Genomic DNA, 21,334 nt, shown 5'->3' with positions numbered 1-21,334 from the left:
ATCTGCTCTGGCAACTCGTGCAGAAGGCAAAAGCTGTGCTTGCATCAAAGATGAAGAGAGTTTAAATCAGCTCCTCTGGGATCAGACTATAAAACTCCTTTTGGCTTTAAATAGATAATTCGTAGATAATAAACTTAAAAAAAGTTAATTACAATTAATCAATTAAAGTCTCTAGAAATACACTTGAAAGTCAGTTTTGAGTGACATGTAAAGCCAATACTGAATCCAATAATCGGTGTTGATTACAGAGGGAAATACAGTTCAGCTAAGGCAAAGTTTTCCCTCAGTAATGACTCATTCTAAAGCACTTGTGTCATAACTGTTAACACAGGTGTCTGGACGGAAATGGCCCATCTCTTACTTTAGTGAGGGAGTTGGCTGAGTTTTTGCTTATGTGGAATAAACCCAGAGAGAGAGAGAGAGAGAGAGAGAGAGAGAGAAAGAGAGAGAGAATTATAGAAAGTGTAGAGGTCTATAGAGAATGACTTACATGTGTCATCTACATATTTGTACATTCAAAACTCACTATACTGTACTGTACCTTATATCTCACTATACCAGTCTATATTTCACTGTACTTCACTATACATTACTACACCAAATTATGCAATAAAGTTGCTTTGAAACATTGTGTGTTGTGAAAAGTGCTATATTAATAAAAATGACTTTACTTGACTATTCCACACTACTGTATTCATCGCTATACCACACTATACTTCTCTATACATAACATTACTGTACCTTACTATACCTCACTATAACACACTATGCATCACTGTATGTCACTATACATCAATATACCACACTATACTTCTCTATACATTACTACACCACACTATACCTCACTTTACCTTACACTTACCTCAGTATACATTACTACTTGATCATATTTTACATCACTATACGTCACTATACATCAATATACCACACTATATTTCTCTATACATTACTACACCACACTATACCTCACTTTACCTTACACTTACCTCAGTATACATTACTACTTGATCATACTATACATCACTGTATGTCACTATACATCAATATACCACACTATACTTTTCTATACATTACTACACCACACTATACCTCACTTTACCTTACACTTACCTCAGTATACATTACTACTTGATCACACTATACATTACTGTCCATCACTATACATCAATATACCACACTATATTTCTCTATACATTACTACACCACACTATACCTCACTTTACCTTACACTTAACTCAGTATACATTACTACTTGATCATATTTTACATCACTATACGTCACTATACATCAATATACCACACTATATTTCTCTATACATTACTACACCACACTATACCTCACTTTACCTTACACTTACCTCAGTATACATTACTACTTGATCATACTATACATCACTGTATGTCACTATACATCAATATACCACACTATACTTCCCTATACATTACTACACCACACTATTCCTCACTTTACCTTACACTTACCTCTGTGTACATTACTACTTTATCATACTATACATCACTGTATGTCACTATACATCAATATACCACACTATACTTCTCTATACATTACTACACCACACTATACCTCACTTTACCTTACACTTACCTCAGTATACATTACTACTTGATCATACTATACATCACTGTACGTCACTATACATCAATATACCACACTATATTTCTCTGTACATTACTACACCACACTATACCTCACTTTACCTTACACTTAACTCAGTATACATTACTACTTGATCATACTATACATCACTGTACGTCACTATACATCAATATACCACACTATACTTCTCTATACATTACTACACCACACTATACCTCACTTTACCTTACACTTAACTCAGTATACATTACTACTTGATCATACTATACATCACTGTACGTCACTATACATCAATATACCACACTATACTTCTCTATACATTACTACACCACACTATACCTCACTTTACCTTACACTTAACTCAGTATACATTACTACTTGATCATACTATACATCACTGTATGTCACTATACATCAATATACCACACTATACTTCTCTATACATTACTACACCACACTATACCTCACTTTACCTTACACTGACCTCAGTATACATTACTACTTTATCATACTATACATCACTGTATGTCACTATACATCAATATACCACACTATACTTCTCTATACATTACTACACCACACTATTCCTCACTTTACCTTACACTTACCTCTGTGTACATTACTACTTTATCATACTATACATCACTGTATGTCACTATACATCAATATACCACAATATATTTCTCTGTACATTACTACACCACACTATACCTCACTTTACCTTACACTTACCTCTGTGTACATTACTACTTTATCATACTATACATCACTGTATGTCACTATACATCAATATACCACAATATATTTCTCTGTACATTACTACACCACACTATACCTCACTTTACCTTACACTTACCTCAGTATACATTACTACTTGATCATACTATACTTCACTGTATGTCACTATACATCAATATAACACACTATACTTCTTTGTACATTACTATTTCACTATACAGCACTATATATAAATACACCACATTGTCCATTAATGTACTTCGCTATACCACACTATACCTCTATACATCAGTGTATCTCACTATAAATTACTATACCATTATACATCATCATACTTCACTATACATCACTATATCACACTATGCATAATTACACCACATTGTCCATTAATGTACTTCAATATACCACTATACATCACTGTACCTCACTGTACATTACTATACCACACAATGCATTACTACTCCACACAATATATGACTATAAATAACTTTACCTCACTTTACATAACTGTACTTTACTAGTCCTCACTATGCATTACTACACCACACTATACATCACTGTACTTCACTATACATCACTATACCCCACTATAGAGTACATCATTACACCACATTGTCCATCAATGTCCTTCACTCTACCGCACTATGCATTACTAAACCACACTATACATCACTGTACTTCACTATACCTCTCTATACATTACCATTCTTTATTATACATCACTGTACCTCACTATAAAATACTATACCACACTATACATCACTGTACTTCATTATACATCTCTATAGCTCACTGTACATTACTACACCACACTATACATCACTATACCTCACTATACATTACTATACCACACTATACATCACTGTACTTCATTATACATTACAATAGCTTACTATAAATTACTACACAACACCATACAGTACATCACTGTACTTCACTATACATAACTGCACCTTACTATACATCACTGTACTTCATTATACATCACTGCACCTTACTATACATCACTGTACTTCACTATACCTCTTTATACATTACTACACCACACTATACATCACTGCACCTCACTATACATTACCATACTTTATTATACATCACTGCACCTCACTGTACATTACTACACCACACTATACATCACTGCACCACACTATACATCACTGTACTTCACTATACCTCACTGTACATTACTACACCACACTATACATCACTGCACCTCACTATACATTACCATACTTTATTATACATCACTGCACCTTACTATACATCACTGTACTTCACTATACCTCTTTATACATTACTACACCACACTATACATCACTGCACCTCACTATACATTACCATACTTTATTATACATCACTGCACCTCACTGTACATTACTACACCACACTATACATCACTGCACTACACTATACATCACTGTACTTCACTATACCTCTTTATACATTACTACACCACACTATACATCACTGCACCTCACTATACATTACCATACTTTATTATACATCATTGCACCTCACTGTACATTACTACACCACACTATACATCACTGCACCTCACTATACATTACCATACTTTATTATACATCACTGCACCTTACTATACATCACTGTACTTCACTATACCTCTTTATACATTACTACACCACACTATACATCACTGCACCTCACTATACATTACCATACTTTATTATACATCACTGCACCTCACTGTACATTACTACACCACACTATACATCACTGCACTACACTATACATCACTGTACTTCACTATACCTCTTTATACATTACTACACCACACTATACATCACTGCACCTCACTATACATTACCATACTTTATTATACATCATTGCACCTCACTGTACATTACTACACCACACTATACATCACTGCACCTCACTATACATTACCATACTTTATTATACATCACTGCACCTCACTGTACATTACCATGCTTTATTATACATCACTATATCTCACTATTCATTAGCGTACTTTATTATACATCACTGCACCTCACTATACATTACTATACCACACTATACATCACTGTACTTTATTAAACATCATTATACCTCACTATACAGTACATTACTACACCACACTATACATCACTGTACTTCACTATACATCACAATACCATACTACTGTGCACATCCCTTTACCACATTATACATCACTGAACTTCACTTTACATCACTATAGCACAATACAGCCCGACTCCCATGAGAACTCTCGCAGACATATGGCGAGTCAGTGTTTTCTGCAGTCCACACCCCTCTGACTGGGACAAATTACCTTAGGATCGACTCCAATTGTTTTTCAATATCAGTACTGACCTTTGACCCTTGGCACAGGAGGCGTGGCGGCGGTGCGAGAGGTCAGCCAGAGGATATAGATTAAATATGGGGAATCACCTGTCAGTCATTAGTTTGAACCAATCAATACAAAGCCAAGCTGTAGAAGAAAGCTATTGTCCGGCTTATATGTAGTTAGCTGCTCTGTCTGTTGTTGTAGATCAGTTCAGTAATAACAGCATCTACAATACATGACCTCTCAGTGTGTGTCTGTGGTTAGGGGAGTAGCGTGGGTCCCAATACAATAATCACACGCCACGCAGCAGATAGCAAACGCCACAAGCCTTTCCTTGAAGATGCACTGGAACGACAAACGCTTTACATTCACAATGCCATTAAACCACAGGATGTGAATTTTGCCTCAACAGCTGTAAATAAACCATTCTAAATAACAGCCCAAATATTTCACACTAAATACCCTTGGTGTGCTTGTCATTATGGTTAAGAGAGACATGCAATAATGTGCTTGTATTTACACGGACTGAAATTTGAATTGCAAGATTTGACATTTTCTTAATTTGTGAGTGGTATTTGCCTGTGCAGAACTCACTGTTAGGGCTGCTGGGGCTTTGCCAGGTGATGTTCTATGTGGTTGCTGTGGCATTGTTCTGTGGTTTATGTGGATTTTCTGGGTGGCTCAATGGTGGCTGGGACATTGCTATGTATTTGCTAGGATTTTCTTGGTTGCTAGAGTTTCATTTTGTAAGTGGTTGCTTTGTGCTTGCTAGAGAATTGCCAGGTGGTTGCTAGGATTATCTGTGTGGTCGCTAGCCATTGCTAGATGGTTGTTTACTGGCCCAAGTAACCCCTAAGTCTCTCTGATATTCTGCTTTCTAGATATGACTTGAGTCCCTCTTTCAATGTAAGACTATGGGATTTTTTTCACCTGTTTTAGCATCCACCAGGTGAAAGTCTGATCTGACCTCTCCTCAACAAGACACATGATTTGAGGTATCATTCATGTTTGTAGCAGGACGAGTTACACACTGAAAATTTAATACTCAGTGTTAGAGGTTTGTTCAAATCACTATGAGCAATTGTAACAGTACTGAAAATTGCTTGGATACAATGTTACATCTCATTCTGATATACAGTAGTATTAAAAATGCAAATGTAAACATTATAGTGGTGTGCGGAGAGGCGCAGGAGTTCTAGCACACATGCAGGTACTTACAGTATATTTGATACCTACATTAGAGCTTCCAGTTTCTGTACATACCCAGACAATAATAATGAGAGCAGAGCGACTGCTGCTAGACAAGAGTGTGGGCGGTCGAGATCTGCTCTCTGGAGGAATTATCAGTTTATCCACACACACACACACACACACACACACACACACTTGCAGAAACCTAACAATTGATTTCACGGTAATGGAAAAAGCAAAAACAGAAAGAGACTGCTCTGATACAATACCTTGTGAGCTGCCTTTTTGTCTACTGCCTACACAGGCAGCTACCTTGAAAGGGGGCATTCACACAGGACACATTCTTGTGTGTTCGCAGTGGAATGGAACACTGAAATCTGAACTTTTCTTAACTTGACAAGCCATCTTAAAACGTTGCCGCCCATGTGCAAGATGCTGAAAAAACAGCAAGACGTGTCACAACAGTCAGATATCCACCTAGCGCATGTTTACATAGAAAAACAATGCAGATAGTTGCAAGAAAGTGTCTTGTGTGAACCTAAGGCAGCATCTTTAGAAACGCTCTACATATGCAGCAATTCTGCAAACCAAGCAATTAGTGCTTCACACAGGAAACTAAGGCTACATCCACATGAATACATTTTCACTTGAAAACGCATTGAATATGCTACGTTTACTCTTTCACATCGAATAGGCATTTTCCTCAACCAAAACCAGAAACTTTCATAAACTGTACTTGGTGAGTCAACTACAGTAGGTGGCAGCACAAGGCCATTGCTTTCACAAGGTAATCGATGAAGAAATGGAAGAGACCAGCCCATCTCCTTGTAAGAGATGGAAATACCAGTAAACTTCCGGAGACCACATCAACAAAAGACACCCACATGTGCGAGGAGGTTAGAAGATGCACACATTTGTACAACTCGAGTCTGAAAGATCACAAAAGACATCTTTATGGGTCATAACTCCAGGAGAGAAATAGACCAGACACTGGGCTAAGACTAAACTTTCTGCCGACAGAGGTGGAAGTATATTTACATATATATACTTTCGTCTTAACATCTCTCATTAACACTAGAACAACGTTTTCCTCTACCGAAAATGGTGACTTTCAAAAACGTTTTCTATTAATGTATTCTTTGGAAAACGATGAAGTTAGGAAACTGAACACTGAGGTTTTGAAATTAAATGGATTAGTATGGACGTGGCCCCTGATTCTTAAAAATGTTGCCTGCGTAGGTAGCACACTAGCTTTTAGAACAGAGTGGGAGTGTTGAATGCATACTCTTTTAATCTGTCTCGAAAAATCACATCCGCAATTAGTTCTTGTTTTTCTCGTCACTTTAATCTCCCGACGTGCTTCAAAATGAGTCTGTTTCCACACGACAGCGCTTGGGGCTTGTTCTTCAAACATGAGCTGAGTGAGGTGTGTTTGCTAAAGCACATTTATGATGCTGGTAAAACAGTGGTTGATGCTGTCATCACCGCACAGACGGCCAACTAATCATCCACAAACACGCTCCATTCACTTGCACTGCAGAAAATCATTCTCTCGTTGAATGCGTTCTCTCTGGGACAATATGTTACTAAGAAGGATGTGTAATGTATGTGTGTTTGAAGTGGGGAAGTGTGGTGTATATTGTGATAATAGCCAATGTTTTGAGCCATCAAAACCACATTTTCATGTGATGTGCATGTGCTGTCACACAAGAAAGCTCCATTTAAAGAGAAAGTGTGCGTACGTTAATAGAGGAATTTATAACATGGCTCTTGGCATTACTGGATTCTGATTGGTCAATCGTGGCATTCAACAACTAATTGACCGTTGTCCAGGGCAAGCGATTTCCTACACAGCTGTGCTCGTTTCATGTCTCTTGTATGACTCTACACTCTCTTTCTGCATACATAATAAAATTAACTTCTAGATCAAATCAATATTTTATGTCAATATTTCTCTGTTGTCCAAAACCCCAGAAAAGGAATTCCCACAGGAATTCCCAATTGTTTTTTAGAAAAGCGGTTTTCATTTATGACAAAAATGATTTCTGTTGTTAACATTAACTAAACAAACTTCAATGTTTTGTAAACGTTCTGTAAGTTGCTAACTTAAGGACTGTAATGGTTGTCCGATTCGTCAAGCACATAAACACATCGTTGTGGTAGTTAAAGTCCTTGTGCAACAACCTTTAGCAATTAAAATTAATAAAAATGTTAAAGCGTAATAAAATGACATTTTAAAAAGCACAGAACGGTTTCAGAATTCATGTTTTAGGTATTACTGTGCACAGGGGTGTAGATTCCAGAGGGGATGGGGTGAAGGTAACCCCCTCAAAAATCAAAACAAGCAAGTACACCACCCTTCCTCCCTGTTATTTATACCATGATCAATGGAAATGATACCAATGAAACAAGGGAAAATGCTTCAGGCTGCAACCCCCCCAATGTTCAAGCCAAGTATGCTTTTGTTTGACAACGTGTTTTCATGCTGTCTGTGGAGCAGATGTTTATTGTGTAGCTAAACGGCACGTTTTTGTAGAAAGCTGTGAAAAACAGCTCTCTGTAATCATGAAAGGCTGGTGGTGTTCTCCTCATATCACTGAATGAAATTTCTGCTGGCTAGAATAAACTGCAAAACATGGTTGCCTCTCATTATATCATGAGATAGGGAAGGACGGCATCTGGTGGTCAAGAGGAACAACATCAGCTGGTGTTGATACTCCCTGGAGTTTTGAATCAATTCTATTCGATTCAAGCGTATTCAGGAGAAAGTATGACCAGCTCACAAATTAAATTGACTTGGTCTGCACAGCTTTAACCATTTGTGTAGCTATTACTGCCTTATTGAAACTGCATATTGGAATAATTAAATGTGTGAGTCTTGATTTTGAAAGGAGGCATATTTACAGCAGGCTGTACTGGATGGCAGGGGAAGGCTCATTAATATGTAAGAGAGAAGAGCAACCTGATTGGTTATGGTTCGGTTTAGGGTTGGATTAGACTTGGGTTACAGTTTCTCTGACCAATCAGGCAGCACTTTCTTCATAAATATTAAATAAGTCCAATAAATATTTATGAAAGGATTTTTTTTTTTTTTTTTTTTTTGAAAGAAAGTCAAGGTATGACCCTATAGTGGGGCATGTTGTCACAGTGCAAACCTGCTGTTTAGTAACAACGATTTGAAAAGAAAACCTTTATTTGGAATATGAAATCCTGTCTAAAAGTATAAAGTAAATAAATCCAAAACATATCTACATTTAAAATGCATTATAGGCTTTTTAATGACTTTTCTGAAGTGTAAAGTTGAAGAGGTGACATACCAAAATATCAAAATATAGTTCTGGCCAGCAAAATTGTCAGCATTGGCCAGCAATGTGACAGCCTGCCCCAACCTGACATTTATGAAAATACCCTTGTCCTGAGAACATTGTGCGACCTTTTGGTTAACATCTATGTTCATTATATAGGTTACTTATATTCTTTATTCTAAAAAGAAATATATTGGAATTTATTTTTGGATGACAGAATTCACAAAAATTACTTAATTTAAGACTGTTTTGATCCATTCTGAACCTAACATACAACAATACGGATTGAAGACTTTTGACTCGATATCTCATAGGCCATTAAATGGCAAGTTCCCTTTGTGACAACTTACCCCATTGAGAATGTCAACATGCCCTGCTAGGTGTGTCTTATTTCCAAAGCACTAACTGTGGAATTGTTCAATAGCTTTTTTTGTAGCCAACACTTTAAAGGAATAATCTGGGTTTAATACAAGTTAAGCTCAATCGACAGCTTTTGTGACAATGTTGTTCAGAATTATTACAATATTATTTATTTATTTATTTATTTTTTGTTGTGGTAATCAACATTATGCAACAAATTCTGTCGATTGAACACAGAAATTGACTTTCAAAAATAAACCCATCCTGATTAAAATGTGTGACAATCAGCCCCAGTTTCCCTTATAGAGGACAGTGACTCTGAATTCTAGGCAAACAACCTCTTCAAAATGCTTGCAATATTCCAGTATATCCCCATGGTGCTTTAGGAGTAGTCTCATTGCAGTAAGGAACTCTATATTCTCAGCTGTATTCAAAAATCTCTGAAATATTATTTCTAAAGCCCTTAAGCACTTGATCTCCCCTACAGAGTCACTATGCGGTCACTGAGCTCAGTCAGTGTGCTGTGAAGTGTAAGAATTGAAAGACACCTGATCCCTTCTGCTGAGATATTGCTGGCAGGTACAGGTGAGCGGTGGTGCCATGGTAACAACCCCCTCCCCGGAGGCTGTCCGTGTCGCCATCCGTGACAGTGGGCTGTGGGAAATATTGGACCAGCATTCCAAATACCATCTCAATTTCCACAGAGAAATACACAACAGATCCTACATTTCTGAAGTACTAGAGAGCCATTCTGAGTTCTAAAATTTTAGAGATTCTACAAGGGGAAACAGAATTCAAAATTGAGACTTGAGAAGCATTATATACCGTCACAAACAGAAGCAAAGTGATGCATAAATCTTACCAGCCGCTGAAACCTGCAACCAACAAATACCTGCAGCAAAAATGGGACCAGATGCAATATGAAGACCACCGCAGCAAGGTTTGAGTGTGTGTGTGTATTTGTTGCTTTAGAGATTATGTTAAATATTGCTTTAAAACTTGTTTGGGCAGCTTCACCACACGTCCTTAGTCATCAAACACAAGTTTCACTACCAAAAAGGTACAACAGTGGTATAGATGAATGGATGAAATCGGTTGGGATTGTGATGGATTTGATGTTTGGGTGGATGGACGGATGGATGGATGAATGTTTGGGTGGATGGATGGATGGATGGATGGATTGATGGATGAAATCAGATGGGATTGGATGGATTGGATGTCTGGGTGGATAGATGGATGAATGTTTGTGTGGATGGATGGATGAGTGGATGGATGAATGTTTAGGTGGATGGATGGATAGATGGATGGAATCGGATGGAACTTGATGGATTAGATGTTTGGGTGGATAGATGGATGAATGTTTGGATGGATGGAATTGGATGTTTGGGTGGATGGATGGATGGATGGATAGATGATGGATGGATGGAATCGGATGGGATTGGATGTTTGTGTGGATGGATGGATGGATGAATGTTTGGGTGGATGGATGGAATCAGATGGGATTGGATGGATGGATGGATGAATGTTTGGGTGGATAGATGGATGAATGTTTGGGTGGATGGATCGATGGATGAAATCGGATGGGATTGGATGGATTGGATGTTTGGATGGATGGATGGAAATGGATGGATTGGATGTTTGGGTGGATGAATGGATGGATTGATAGATGATGGATGGATTGATGGATGGAATCAGATGGAATCGGATGGGATTGGATGGATTGGATGTTTGGGTGGATAAATGGATGAATGTTTGTGAGGATGGATGGATGGATGAATGTTTGTGTGGATGGATGGATAGAATCGGATGTATTGGATGTTTGGGTGTATAGATGGATGAATGTTTGGGAGTATAGATGGATGAATGTTTGGGTGGACAGATGGATGAATGTTTGGGTGGATAGATGGATGAATGTTTAGGTGGGTGGATGGATGGATGGATGGATGAGTGGATGGATGGATGGATGGATGGAATGGGATGGATTGGATGTTTGGGTGGATAGATGGATGGATGATGGATTGATGGATGGAATTGGATGGAATTGAATGGATTGGATGTTTGGGTGAACAGATGGATGAATGTTTGGGTAGAGAGATGGATGAATGTTTGGGTGGATGGATGGATGGAATCAGACAGGATTGGATGGATTGGATGTTTGGGTGGATAGATGGATGGACGGATGGATGGATGGATGGAATCGGATGGGATTGGATGGACTGGATGTTTGGGTGGATAGATGGATGGACTGATGGAAGGAATCGGATGGGATTGGATGTTTGGGTGGATAGATAGATGGATGAATGTTTGGGTGGATGGATGGATGAGTGGATGAGAGGCGGATGGATGAAATCAGATGGGATTGGATGGATTGGATGTTTGGGTGGATAGATGGATGAATATTTGGGTGGATGGATGGATGGATGGGTGGATGGATGTTTGGGTGGATATATGGATGGAATCAGATGGAATTGGATTGGATGTTTGGGTGGATAGATGGATGGACAAATGAAATCAGATGGGATTGGGTGGATTCAATGTTTGGGTGGATAGATGGATGGATGGGATTGGATGTTTGGGTAGATAGATGGATGAATGTTTGGGTGGATGGATGGATGAGTGGATGGAATCAGATGGGATTGGATGGATTAGATGTTTGGGTGGATGAATGGATGGATAGTGTATTGAATATTCTTGGCCCATTTGGACATTCCGTCAGTGTAAATCAATGGTATTTTTTAGAGATTTGATTGTCTACTTTGCAAAAACCGTAATTCTGATCCATTAGAAAAGTCTTAGCAGCCCGAGTCAGAACATTCTGAAGGTCTGTGCCAAGATAGGTGGGTATAGCTTGAAAACTCTAGGAGGAGATACAATTGATACATTTGGTCTTGGTTTAGGGGTTTTGGAAAAAGTGTTATTCAATATACCTGGACTACTCAACTTCATTGACAAGTGGGCCAAGGCTAAATATTTTGTAAACGAAAAGCTTCTATAAACAGATATTGTGTTATAGTAGGGCTATAATATTTGTTTACTAGCAGGATTTTCTGAGATAAATAAATAAATAATATACAGGTAACTTGAGACAAAAAATATTGAAGAAAAAAAAAATATTAAAAAGTGCTTTCAAAATTGGTCCATAACAGAGAAAGAGTCAATCAGACTGACACTAAACAATTTATTAAACAATAACAGTTAAGTTTGTTAAAGATGCAATGATTCAAACTTTAGACTTTCACATTTTCCAACCAAAATAATGAATAGAACTTTTCTGTTTCTCCGAAACTCACACGCCGTCCACGATTTTAGTTCTTTAATCTTCCCATTCCATCCAAGTGACGGAATAATGACTGTTTGTAGTGTGACCTCTGAAAAAAGTATATAAAACGTGGCACTCCTGCACAAGACACCGTAAAAACATTGAGAAGTTGTGTGATGTCCGTCTAGCACAAGTTTACACAGGAAAACAATTGAAAAACAGTGCAAACAGACACAAAATGCATTCGGTGTGAATAGCCCCTAAGACAACTGAAAACCTCTTGGGGGCCGATGAATTTCGGCCCGTGTCACCAGTTGTATAGGCCAATATAATTACAAGCAGTATGACTCTCTATTTCTGATGTTGTGTTCTGTACAGTGATGTTTCAGATAGAATATTCATATACCATGATATTTGCATGGCTTAGGTTCTCACCCAAAAAAAGCATTATATTGCCATAGTACCATGTCCAAAAACATCATGATCATTTTTGTATTAGTGTTGACTGACACAGATAAAAATAGCAATTATATATAATTATTGTATAGACTAAATGAGCAATTAGACATTTCTGTGTGTAATGCAATCATAAATACAATAGCACAAGTGTTCCTGCTGAAATCATAACATGAATATGATATTGTCAATTTAATTACAATGTTTTCATTTCTAAGGTGAAAGGTGCCAAACATGTGGTGGACACCAGAGGCATTCAAACTCCTGCACATATTCAACTCAAACTGAAGAAACTTCAGGTCTGTTTATATCATGTATTGCAAGAAAATAGTTGCAAATGTATTTTACTGCACCCACAAATACCATTATAACTGATTAATATGTCAATTTGTAGTGAGATTAAAATATAAGAATTATAACCCAATTTACCTTAGGTTTCTTTAACTACTGTGTACTTAAGAATTGGATACAGTGTAATTATTACGTTCATTGATGCTGTTGCATTGTACCTAAATTTAAAGTACCTGCATTTCATTGCATTTGTAATTACACTGTTAACCTTACCCCTAAACCCTAAACCTAACCCTACTCCAATCCTTACCCTAACCATAACCTTACCCTAAACAGAACAGCATGTATAGTAGTTACACAATACATACATTGTATTATATGCATTTTAATGTTAGTACACAGTAGTTAAAGACATCTAATATAAAGTGGGAACAAAATAATTTTGTTATGGAGTATTTTTGTCTCATTTTCCGGTAAAAATATCTAAACATTATAAAAACAAGGAAAAATTACTTAAGAAGCAGAATGGCATAAGATATTAAGTCTTGTTTTCAGAGAAATAAACAAAATTTGGTGTGATTTATGCTTAAAACAAGACAAAACTATTCGCCAATGGGGTAAGAAAAATAAACTTGCTACCCCTTTGAACCATGTCTTTTTTTTCCTACTACAGCATTGCAAATATCACCCTCCGCCCCCAAATTATTCTATTTGTCTGAAAACAAAACAAAATTATGCAATTTTGCTTCTCAAGTCAATTTATCTTGTGTTAAGAATGTTTAGATATTTTTACTGGAAAACAATACAAAAATACTCTGTAAGACATATATATATATATATATATTTTTGTGCAGTGCGTACAGTGACCCCAAACATTATTTGGACAATTGAGTCACACTTAAAATTGTCTGAATATCATTGTCAAATACCTTTTGGGGCCAGTGTATACATGCAATTCTTTAGCATGATATGTAAATATATCATAGTTGTTCAGTATCATATACTGTGTCAAAGTACAGTACCATGGTCTCTGATCACTGTATTGTGGTACCACTACAATACTTGTTTGTAAGGGAATAGTAGTTGTCAATATATCACCTTTGATTAGCACTCATAACAACTGCTGGATATAGTGGATATACTGTAAGTGGATATAAAAAAGTAAACATAAATATTTTATGGTGTTTTCAGATACAGGAAGAGAGACTGGCCATCGTAGAGAGAGATAATAATCTACTGGCAGGCAGACTGGCAACTATCACACGATCTAAAGGTCTCGTGGACCACCAGAACGATTATTCAGAGTACAGGTGAGTGACAAAAAACTAATAGCACACCCAAAAATGGCAGATGATTTGAAGTACCATTCATGTCTGTAGCACTAATGCTGCAGGATGAGCACACTGAATGTTTAATATTTAGTATTACACTGCAAAAAATAAGATATAAGTCTGTAGCCTTTAGACTCCTTGTTAGTGCACCCGCCTCCCATGCTGGAGACGCTGGCTTGAATCCCGCCCAGAGTGGGTCGAGTAGGACCGTGACCCAGATGGGAGTGAGGTTTAGGGGGGTGAGTGTAACAGTAGCCAGCTGGTAGGTAGCTGTGCAGTGTGTAAACCTCACTCTCCTAGCCTCAAGAGGTGCACTAGCGACTGGCGCTAGAGGTTGTAGCTTTTAGACTCCTTGTTAGTGCACCCGCCTCCCATGCTTGAGATGCCAGTTCGAATCCCGCTCAGAGCGGGTCGAGTAGTACTGGGTACAGTGGTGCCGTGGTGCCGTGACCCTGATGGGAGTGAGGTTTAGGGGTGAGAGTAACAGTAGCCAGCTGGTAAGTACAGTAGCTGTACAGTGTGTAAACCTCACTCCCCTGGCCTCAAGAGGTGCAATAGCGACTGATGCTAAAGGCCGTAGCTTTTAGACTCTTTGTTAGCGCACCCACTTCCCATGCTGGAGACGCCGGTTCGAATCCCGCTCAAAGCGGGTCGATTACGACCGGGTACACTAACAACATTTTGTGTGGTTTATGCTTATAACGAGAAAAAACTATTTGCCAATGGGGTAAGAAAAAACCTTGATTCAAACGTGAAGCGTGTTTATTTTTCTTACTCCATTGGCAAATAGGCTTTTCTCATTATAAGCATAAATCGCACCAAATTTAGTTAGATTTCACTGAAAACATGACTTGATATCTTATGCCATTCTGATTCTCAAGTAATTTTCTCTTTTTTTAGGGATGTTAAGATACTGTATATCCACTGGAAAATAATTTGAGCAATAATAATAGTGATGCTTGACTTATCAAAAAAAAAGTTAAATAATTGCAAAATAAAATGGTTTACGTATTGTGTGGTGTGTTCTCTCTTAGGCCATGTCCAAACTAATACATTTTCGCTTTTAAGAAAACACATTAATTTAGCTACGTTCACGCCTCTCATCCACACTAGACCTCAATCTTCCTCCAACGAAAACAGCATTTAGAAAACACTCTCCATTACCGCATACTTTGGAAAATGATGAGGCTGGGAAACTGAAAGTGGATTAGTGTGGATGTGCTTAAACTTACAAAATAAACACCTTTTCCCATACAGAGTAAACAGCAGCTTTAACTGTCCAGTGTTTGGCTAGTTAACATGGTGACTTCGTTTGGAGGTTTACCTCCCTGTGTTTATATGTGATAGGTTTCAGTTTTCTTTATCTCTCAGAGTGGTTAGGGTTAGGATTAGGTTTAGGATTAACCCTAACTGATGTCATCTCCTGATCTTCCTGTCTCAAATTGACAACTTGAATAATTAATGCATGCTCGGCTGTTGACAAAGGCTTTATGAATTATTGAGAGACACATAACCTACTCTCCTATCAAACATGAGGTATTCTAGTCACGTACAAACACTGAGCTGTGCAGGTCAGTTGCCAGGTTGTGTCTTGGATGTTTACATCTACAGTGTCATTGTGCCAGAGTTACAGGGTCTATTTAGGCTTTCTTGTTGGTAGTAATTAGAACTCAGAATCCACTAGCAACCACCCAGTACACCCTTGCAATTGCATAGCAACATGAAAAAAACACAGTACCCTTTAGTAACCATCTAGCAACTACAAGGAACACCCTAGCAACCGCATACCAATGCCCTGGCATTGCAAGTTTTGCATGTTCTGACAAACTTGATGCAAACGTGCCACACATTTCCCACTCATTATTTTCACATGCAAATGAGCTTGCAATTTGCCGAAGTTTTCAGCTCTTCAGAGGTAGTAGTAAATATGCAGCAAACCTTTGGCATCAATGAAGAGTTTGCTACAAAGCTCATTTGCATGTGAAAATAATGAGTACCGATATCACGACTAATTTACGGTAAGTTTGCCAGAACTCTCGATTTTTGTAAGGGGTCGCATTGGTGCATCAATGCACTGCTTAACGTGAAGGTTAAGTGCCGCTTTGATCTCCACATGAAAAGTGCTGCAGAGTCGTCTTTTTTTTATTTTTATTTAGCACTGGAGTATTCAACAAAAACATTGGCTAACGCTTTGAGAAGTCAGAAGCAGTGGGGTCACTCCATAGAGCTCAATGTATTCAGCAACTCTGACGTGAGTCTTCAGAAAATGTAAAACTTACAGTGGTTTAAAATGTATAGTGGCAAATAACAGAATAATATATCAATATTAACCATGACTACATATTTGCATATTTTACAGTCTGAATGCTGAAAAACGGAGGGAGGAGCTTTTACAGGTGACAAAGGAAAACCTGGCGATCTACCAACGAATTACGGCACGGAAATCTGAATACAGGCGGGAACTCTGGGAGGAGGACTGGGAGAAAGTAGAAAGAAGGAGAGATGACATCGCTCGCTATCCGCGAGGAGTGACCAATAAACAGGTTTGATACGAAATCACATGGATAAACATACTTCTAACAGGTGGAAACCAACTGGACAGAGTTTAACTGGTTAGCATAATCCAGTTAGCGCTTGCTCATACTGTAGATGCTACACCATTCTTTCTCCATTGACAATCATTCAAAAGTAGCTGTGCATTCTGACAAAATAAACTCTTTTGCAAGCGAAATATAATTCACAAATATTTCTTTATATCATAGTAGTATATATATATAATATATAGTAAATATTTCTTTATATGTTCTGCCAGAGCCATATTTCTTTCTCTGTGACAGAAATCTAAGAAGAGTGTAAAGTTTTCTGGAGGGGCGTCAGGACAGAGTCAGCGGTCGTCCAGCGGTGTGGAAGAAGACCACAGCGGAGAAATCACACGCCAACACTCACCACAACCAGTGAAATAAACTCAACCATGTTACTCAACCCTGTTTTCCTGTTCAACCACTGGGTGGCGCCATAATGATTCTGATTGCCGATGGACTGTTTTCTGGTTCCGGTCTCTATGAGAACCAATATAAAAACTACCAAAACCAGCAATCCAGATTTGAGGCGGACCAATAAATCGGTTTTAACAATTAATCTGTGATAATAGTTGATTTTTGGAACTAACGGTTATCCACAAAAATCAATGCCCATAGTTTTTTTTTTTTTATTCATCATCAATAAACCTCATCTGGTGAATATATAGGTTGTAAAAAGCTTAATTTGGTAAATACTTGCATCTAGAGCATTGTAGTGGAGCTAAGTCTCTGTCATTTCAAAATAAAAGTCCTGGTGTATTTCAGGCTTGTTTATAGTTAAAAGTCCCTTGTTATGCACTAAATTAAAAATGTTTATAGTTATTATTGGGATTTTGGTTGCACAATAAACTGATTTCGGGATTTTAATCATTTTGGAGCCGCAATGTCTGTGCCCTTCATAGTAAGGAAAGACTACGAAATTTTGTATCATTCTATAATTCGATTTTAAGAACGTTTCCATCACCTTAGTTATCGTTATCGGCAGAATCCACTATCAGTCGACCTCTAATCCAGATGGATCATTTTAAGTGTTAGTCGGAGTAAAATGTAGTTCAGGCTCAACTTGTGCAGTTATTGGCTGTCATAACAACTCAAAGTAGTTAATGATATCAACGTAAATAACTGACTCCTTAAACTTTGACGGGTGTCAAAATACGGTCATCGCGACTCTGTAATCGGCACTATGGAGCCGTTTTTTTATTTGGCAATTTTTTACAAATTCTATACGTGAAACATCACATCATCTGCCGAAAACATATGCCGATGCAAGTGAAAACAATGGGGACCAGAACACGAAAACAGGCTTCCCTTATGAATCGTGGAACACCTAAGCATTCAGGAAAAATGTAGATAGGAATAGTTCACACAAAAATGAAAATTCTGTCATCAATTATGGTGTGTCCACGTCATTGCAGAAGTATATTTATGACAAGTTTTCGACTTGTCAAAAGCATTCACATCTTCGTAGAACTCGTAATAACAAGTTATTAACTGGGAATTCTCAATGCTCTGACTTGACAGTTGTGACGTCATGTAAAATGAATCAGTATTGCAGAGGCCTCAACAGTAAACCCTTAAATGCATAGGTGTTTTGCCAAACATTATTAGGCATAAGAGGTCCTCGAGTCTTTAGCGACCCGGCACGTATATTTATCACAAATGGATGCTCATAAATGGCCAGTTAGAGTAAAAATGTTAAAAAATTTCAAGACAATTGGAAAAGAATAGAACGGAAATATTTCTGATATACAGTGCATTCAGAAAGTATTCAGACCCTTTCATTTTTGTCACATTTTGTTATGTTGTAGCCTTATGCTAAAATTCTTTAAAAAAAATTTTTCACATCAATCTACACTCCATACCCCACAATGACAAAGTAAAAAACTGATTTTTATAACTTTGCCAATTTATTAAAAATAAAAAACTGAAATATCACATTGACATAAGTATTCAGACCCTTAACTCAGTACTTAGTTGAAGCACCTTTGGCAGCGATTACAGCCTCAAGTCTTTTTGGGTATGAGGCGAAAGTTTTGCACACCTGGATTTGGGGATTTTCTGCCATTCTTCTCTGCAGATCCTCTCAAGCTCTGTCAGGTTGGATGGGGACCGTCGGTGGACAGCCATTTTCAGGTCTCTCCAGAGATGTTCGATTGGGTTCAATTCCGGGCTCTGGCTGGGCCACTCAAGGACATTCATAGAGTTGTCCCTAAACCACACTTGTGTTGTCTTGGCTGTGTGCTTAGGGTCATTGTCCTGTTGGAAGGTGAACCTTCAGCACAGTCTGAGGTCCTGAGCACTCTGGACCAGGTTTTCATTAAGGATATCTCTGTATTTTGCTGTGTTCAGCTTTCCTTCAACCCTGACCAGTCCCCCAGTCCCTGCCACTGAAAAACACTCCCACAGCATGATGCTACCACCACCATGCTTCACCGTTGGGATGGTATTGCGCAGGTGATGAGCGGTGCCTGGTTTCCTCCAGACATGACTCTTGGAATTAAGGCCAAACAGTTCAATCTTTGTTTCATCAGACCAGAGAATCTTGTTTCTCACAGTCTGAGAGTCCTTTAGGTGCTTTTTTATGTGTCTTGCACTGAGGAGAGGCTTCCGTCTGGACACTCTGCCATAAAGCCCAGATCGGTGGAGTGTTGCAGTCATGGTTGTCCCTCTGCAAGTTTCACCCATCTCCACACACGATCTCTGGAGCTCAACCAGAGTGACCATCGGGTTCTTGGTCACCTCTCTTACCAAGGCCCTTCTCCCCCGATTGCTCAGTCTGGCCAGTCGGCCAGCTCTTGGAAGAGTCCTGGTTGTTCCAAACTTCTTCCATTTAAGAATTATGGAGGCCACTGTGCTCTTGGGAACCTTCAATGCAGATTACATTTTTTTGGTAGCCTTCCCCAAATCTGTGCCTTGACACAATCCTGTCTCTGAGCTCTGCAGGCAGTTCCTTTGACCTCATGGCTTGGTTTTTGCTCTGATATACATTTTCAGCTGTGAGATAAATGACAATAGCCAAATCATCCTGTTCATGTGTTACACTTGCTATAGTTTACTTGCTATTGTTTTACTTTCTTCATCAAATAGCAGCATCAAATGTAAATCAAGCAAATCACTGAAACAGCAGCGCCACCTTGAGTAAGAAATAGCACGTATAATATGTATGTGTACACGCGCATATGGAACACTGATAATTCGCCACCATTGCACAGACAGTTGACATGATACAGTAGTCATTTGTATGCATATAGCACTCACATAAACAAGGAAATGTTTATAATGTGATAATAAACTTATATAGATATGAAATAATAATACAAATGATTTATGAAGTGCAAGCAATAAAACAACACTATTACTTAGCTCAGGTCTTTAATGACCCTATTCACTTAATTAAACAGTTGTTTTGTGTGTGTGCAAATTTTGTAAAAATTTTTTTTACTCCTAAAATGGATGAGGAACAGTGGGTGTAATGAGGTCCCGGCTCACTATAAAGACCCAAGGTAACCTATGCATTAAAGGGTTAAAGTAAGTAATAGTAAACATTTCTGTTTGATATGCCATTGTTACTTGCAGCACTTTTGTTTTGTTATTAAACATTTTGCAAGAGCATATGGAGATGAATTAATTTAGAAATAAACATTGTACTGCTATCAACAAAGCCGTTTGGCGTTATGAGTGTTGCACTGAAATGAATACCTTTCTAGATCGTCAACGGGAACAGCTCCAGGTAGGTATAGCTGCAGGCCAGAGACCTACAAATGGGGGCGGAATCTCCAGATGAGGGCGGAGTTAGTCTAAAAGGGGGCGTGGTTACTCCAATAGGGGGCGTCACTTCCACTCATGGTTAAGGTTCCACTCAAGGCCCCTTACCACATAGTCCACAGTTTTAGCA

General features: G+C 38.2%; 2 protein-coding genes across 2 annotated transcripts in view; one reads left to right on the top strand and one right to left on the bottom strand.

Annotated features, from left to right (window-relative positions):
* The window catches only part of LOC127437102 (integrin alpha-11-like), a 563,744-nt gene that overhangs the window by 270,706 nt on the left and 271,704 nt on the right, over nt 1–21,334 (bottom strand). The gene's annotated exons all lie outside the window — the stretch shown is intronic.
* si:ch211-284k5.2 (uncharacterized) lies at nt 10,371–17,823 on the top strand. Its single transcript, XM_051692652.1, has 5 exons — nt 10,371–10,463; nt 13,457–13,537; nt 14,721–14,839; nt 17,220–17,403; nt 17,698–17,823. Exons 1-5 carry the CDS (start codon nt 10,371–10,373, stop codon nt 17,821–17,823), a joined length of 603 nt encoding a protein of 200 aa, XP_051548612.1.

The sequence above is a fragment of the Myxocyprinus asiaticus genome, chromosome 48, assembly GCF_019703515.2.
Source record: "Myxocyprinus asiaticus isolate MX2 ecotype Aquarium Trade chromosome 48, UBuf_Myxa_2, whole genome shotgun sequence".
NCBI lineage: Eukaryota > Metazoa > Chordata > Actinopteri > Cypriniformes > Catostomidae > Myxocyprinus > Myxocyprinus asiaticus.
This window is presented reverse-complemented; position numbering and strand designations above follow the sequence as displayed.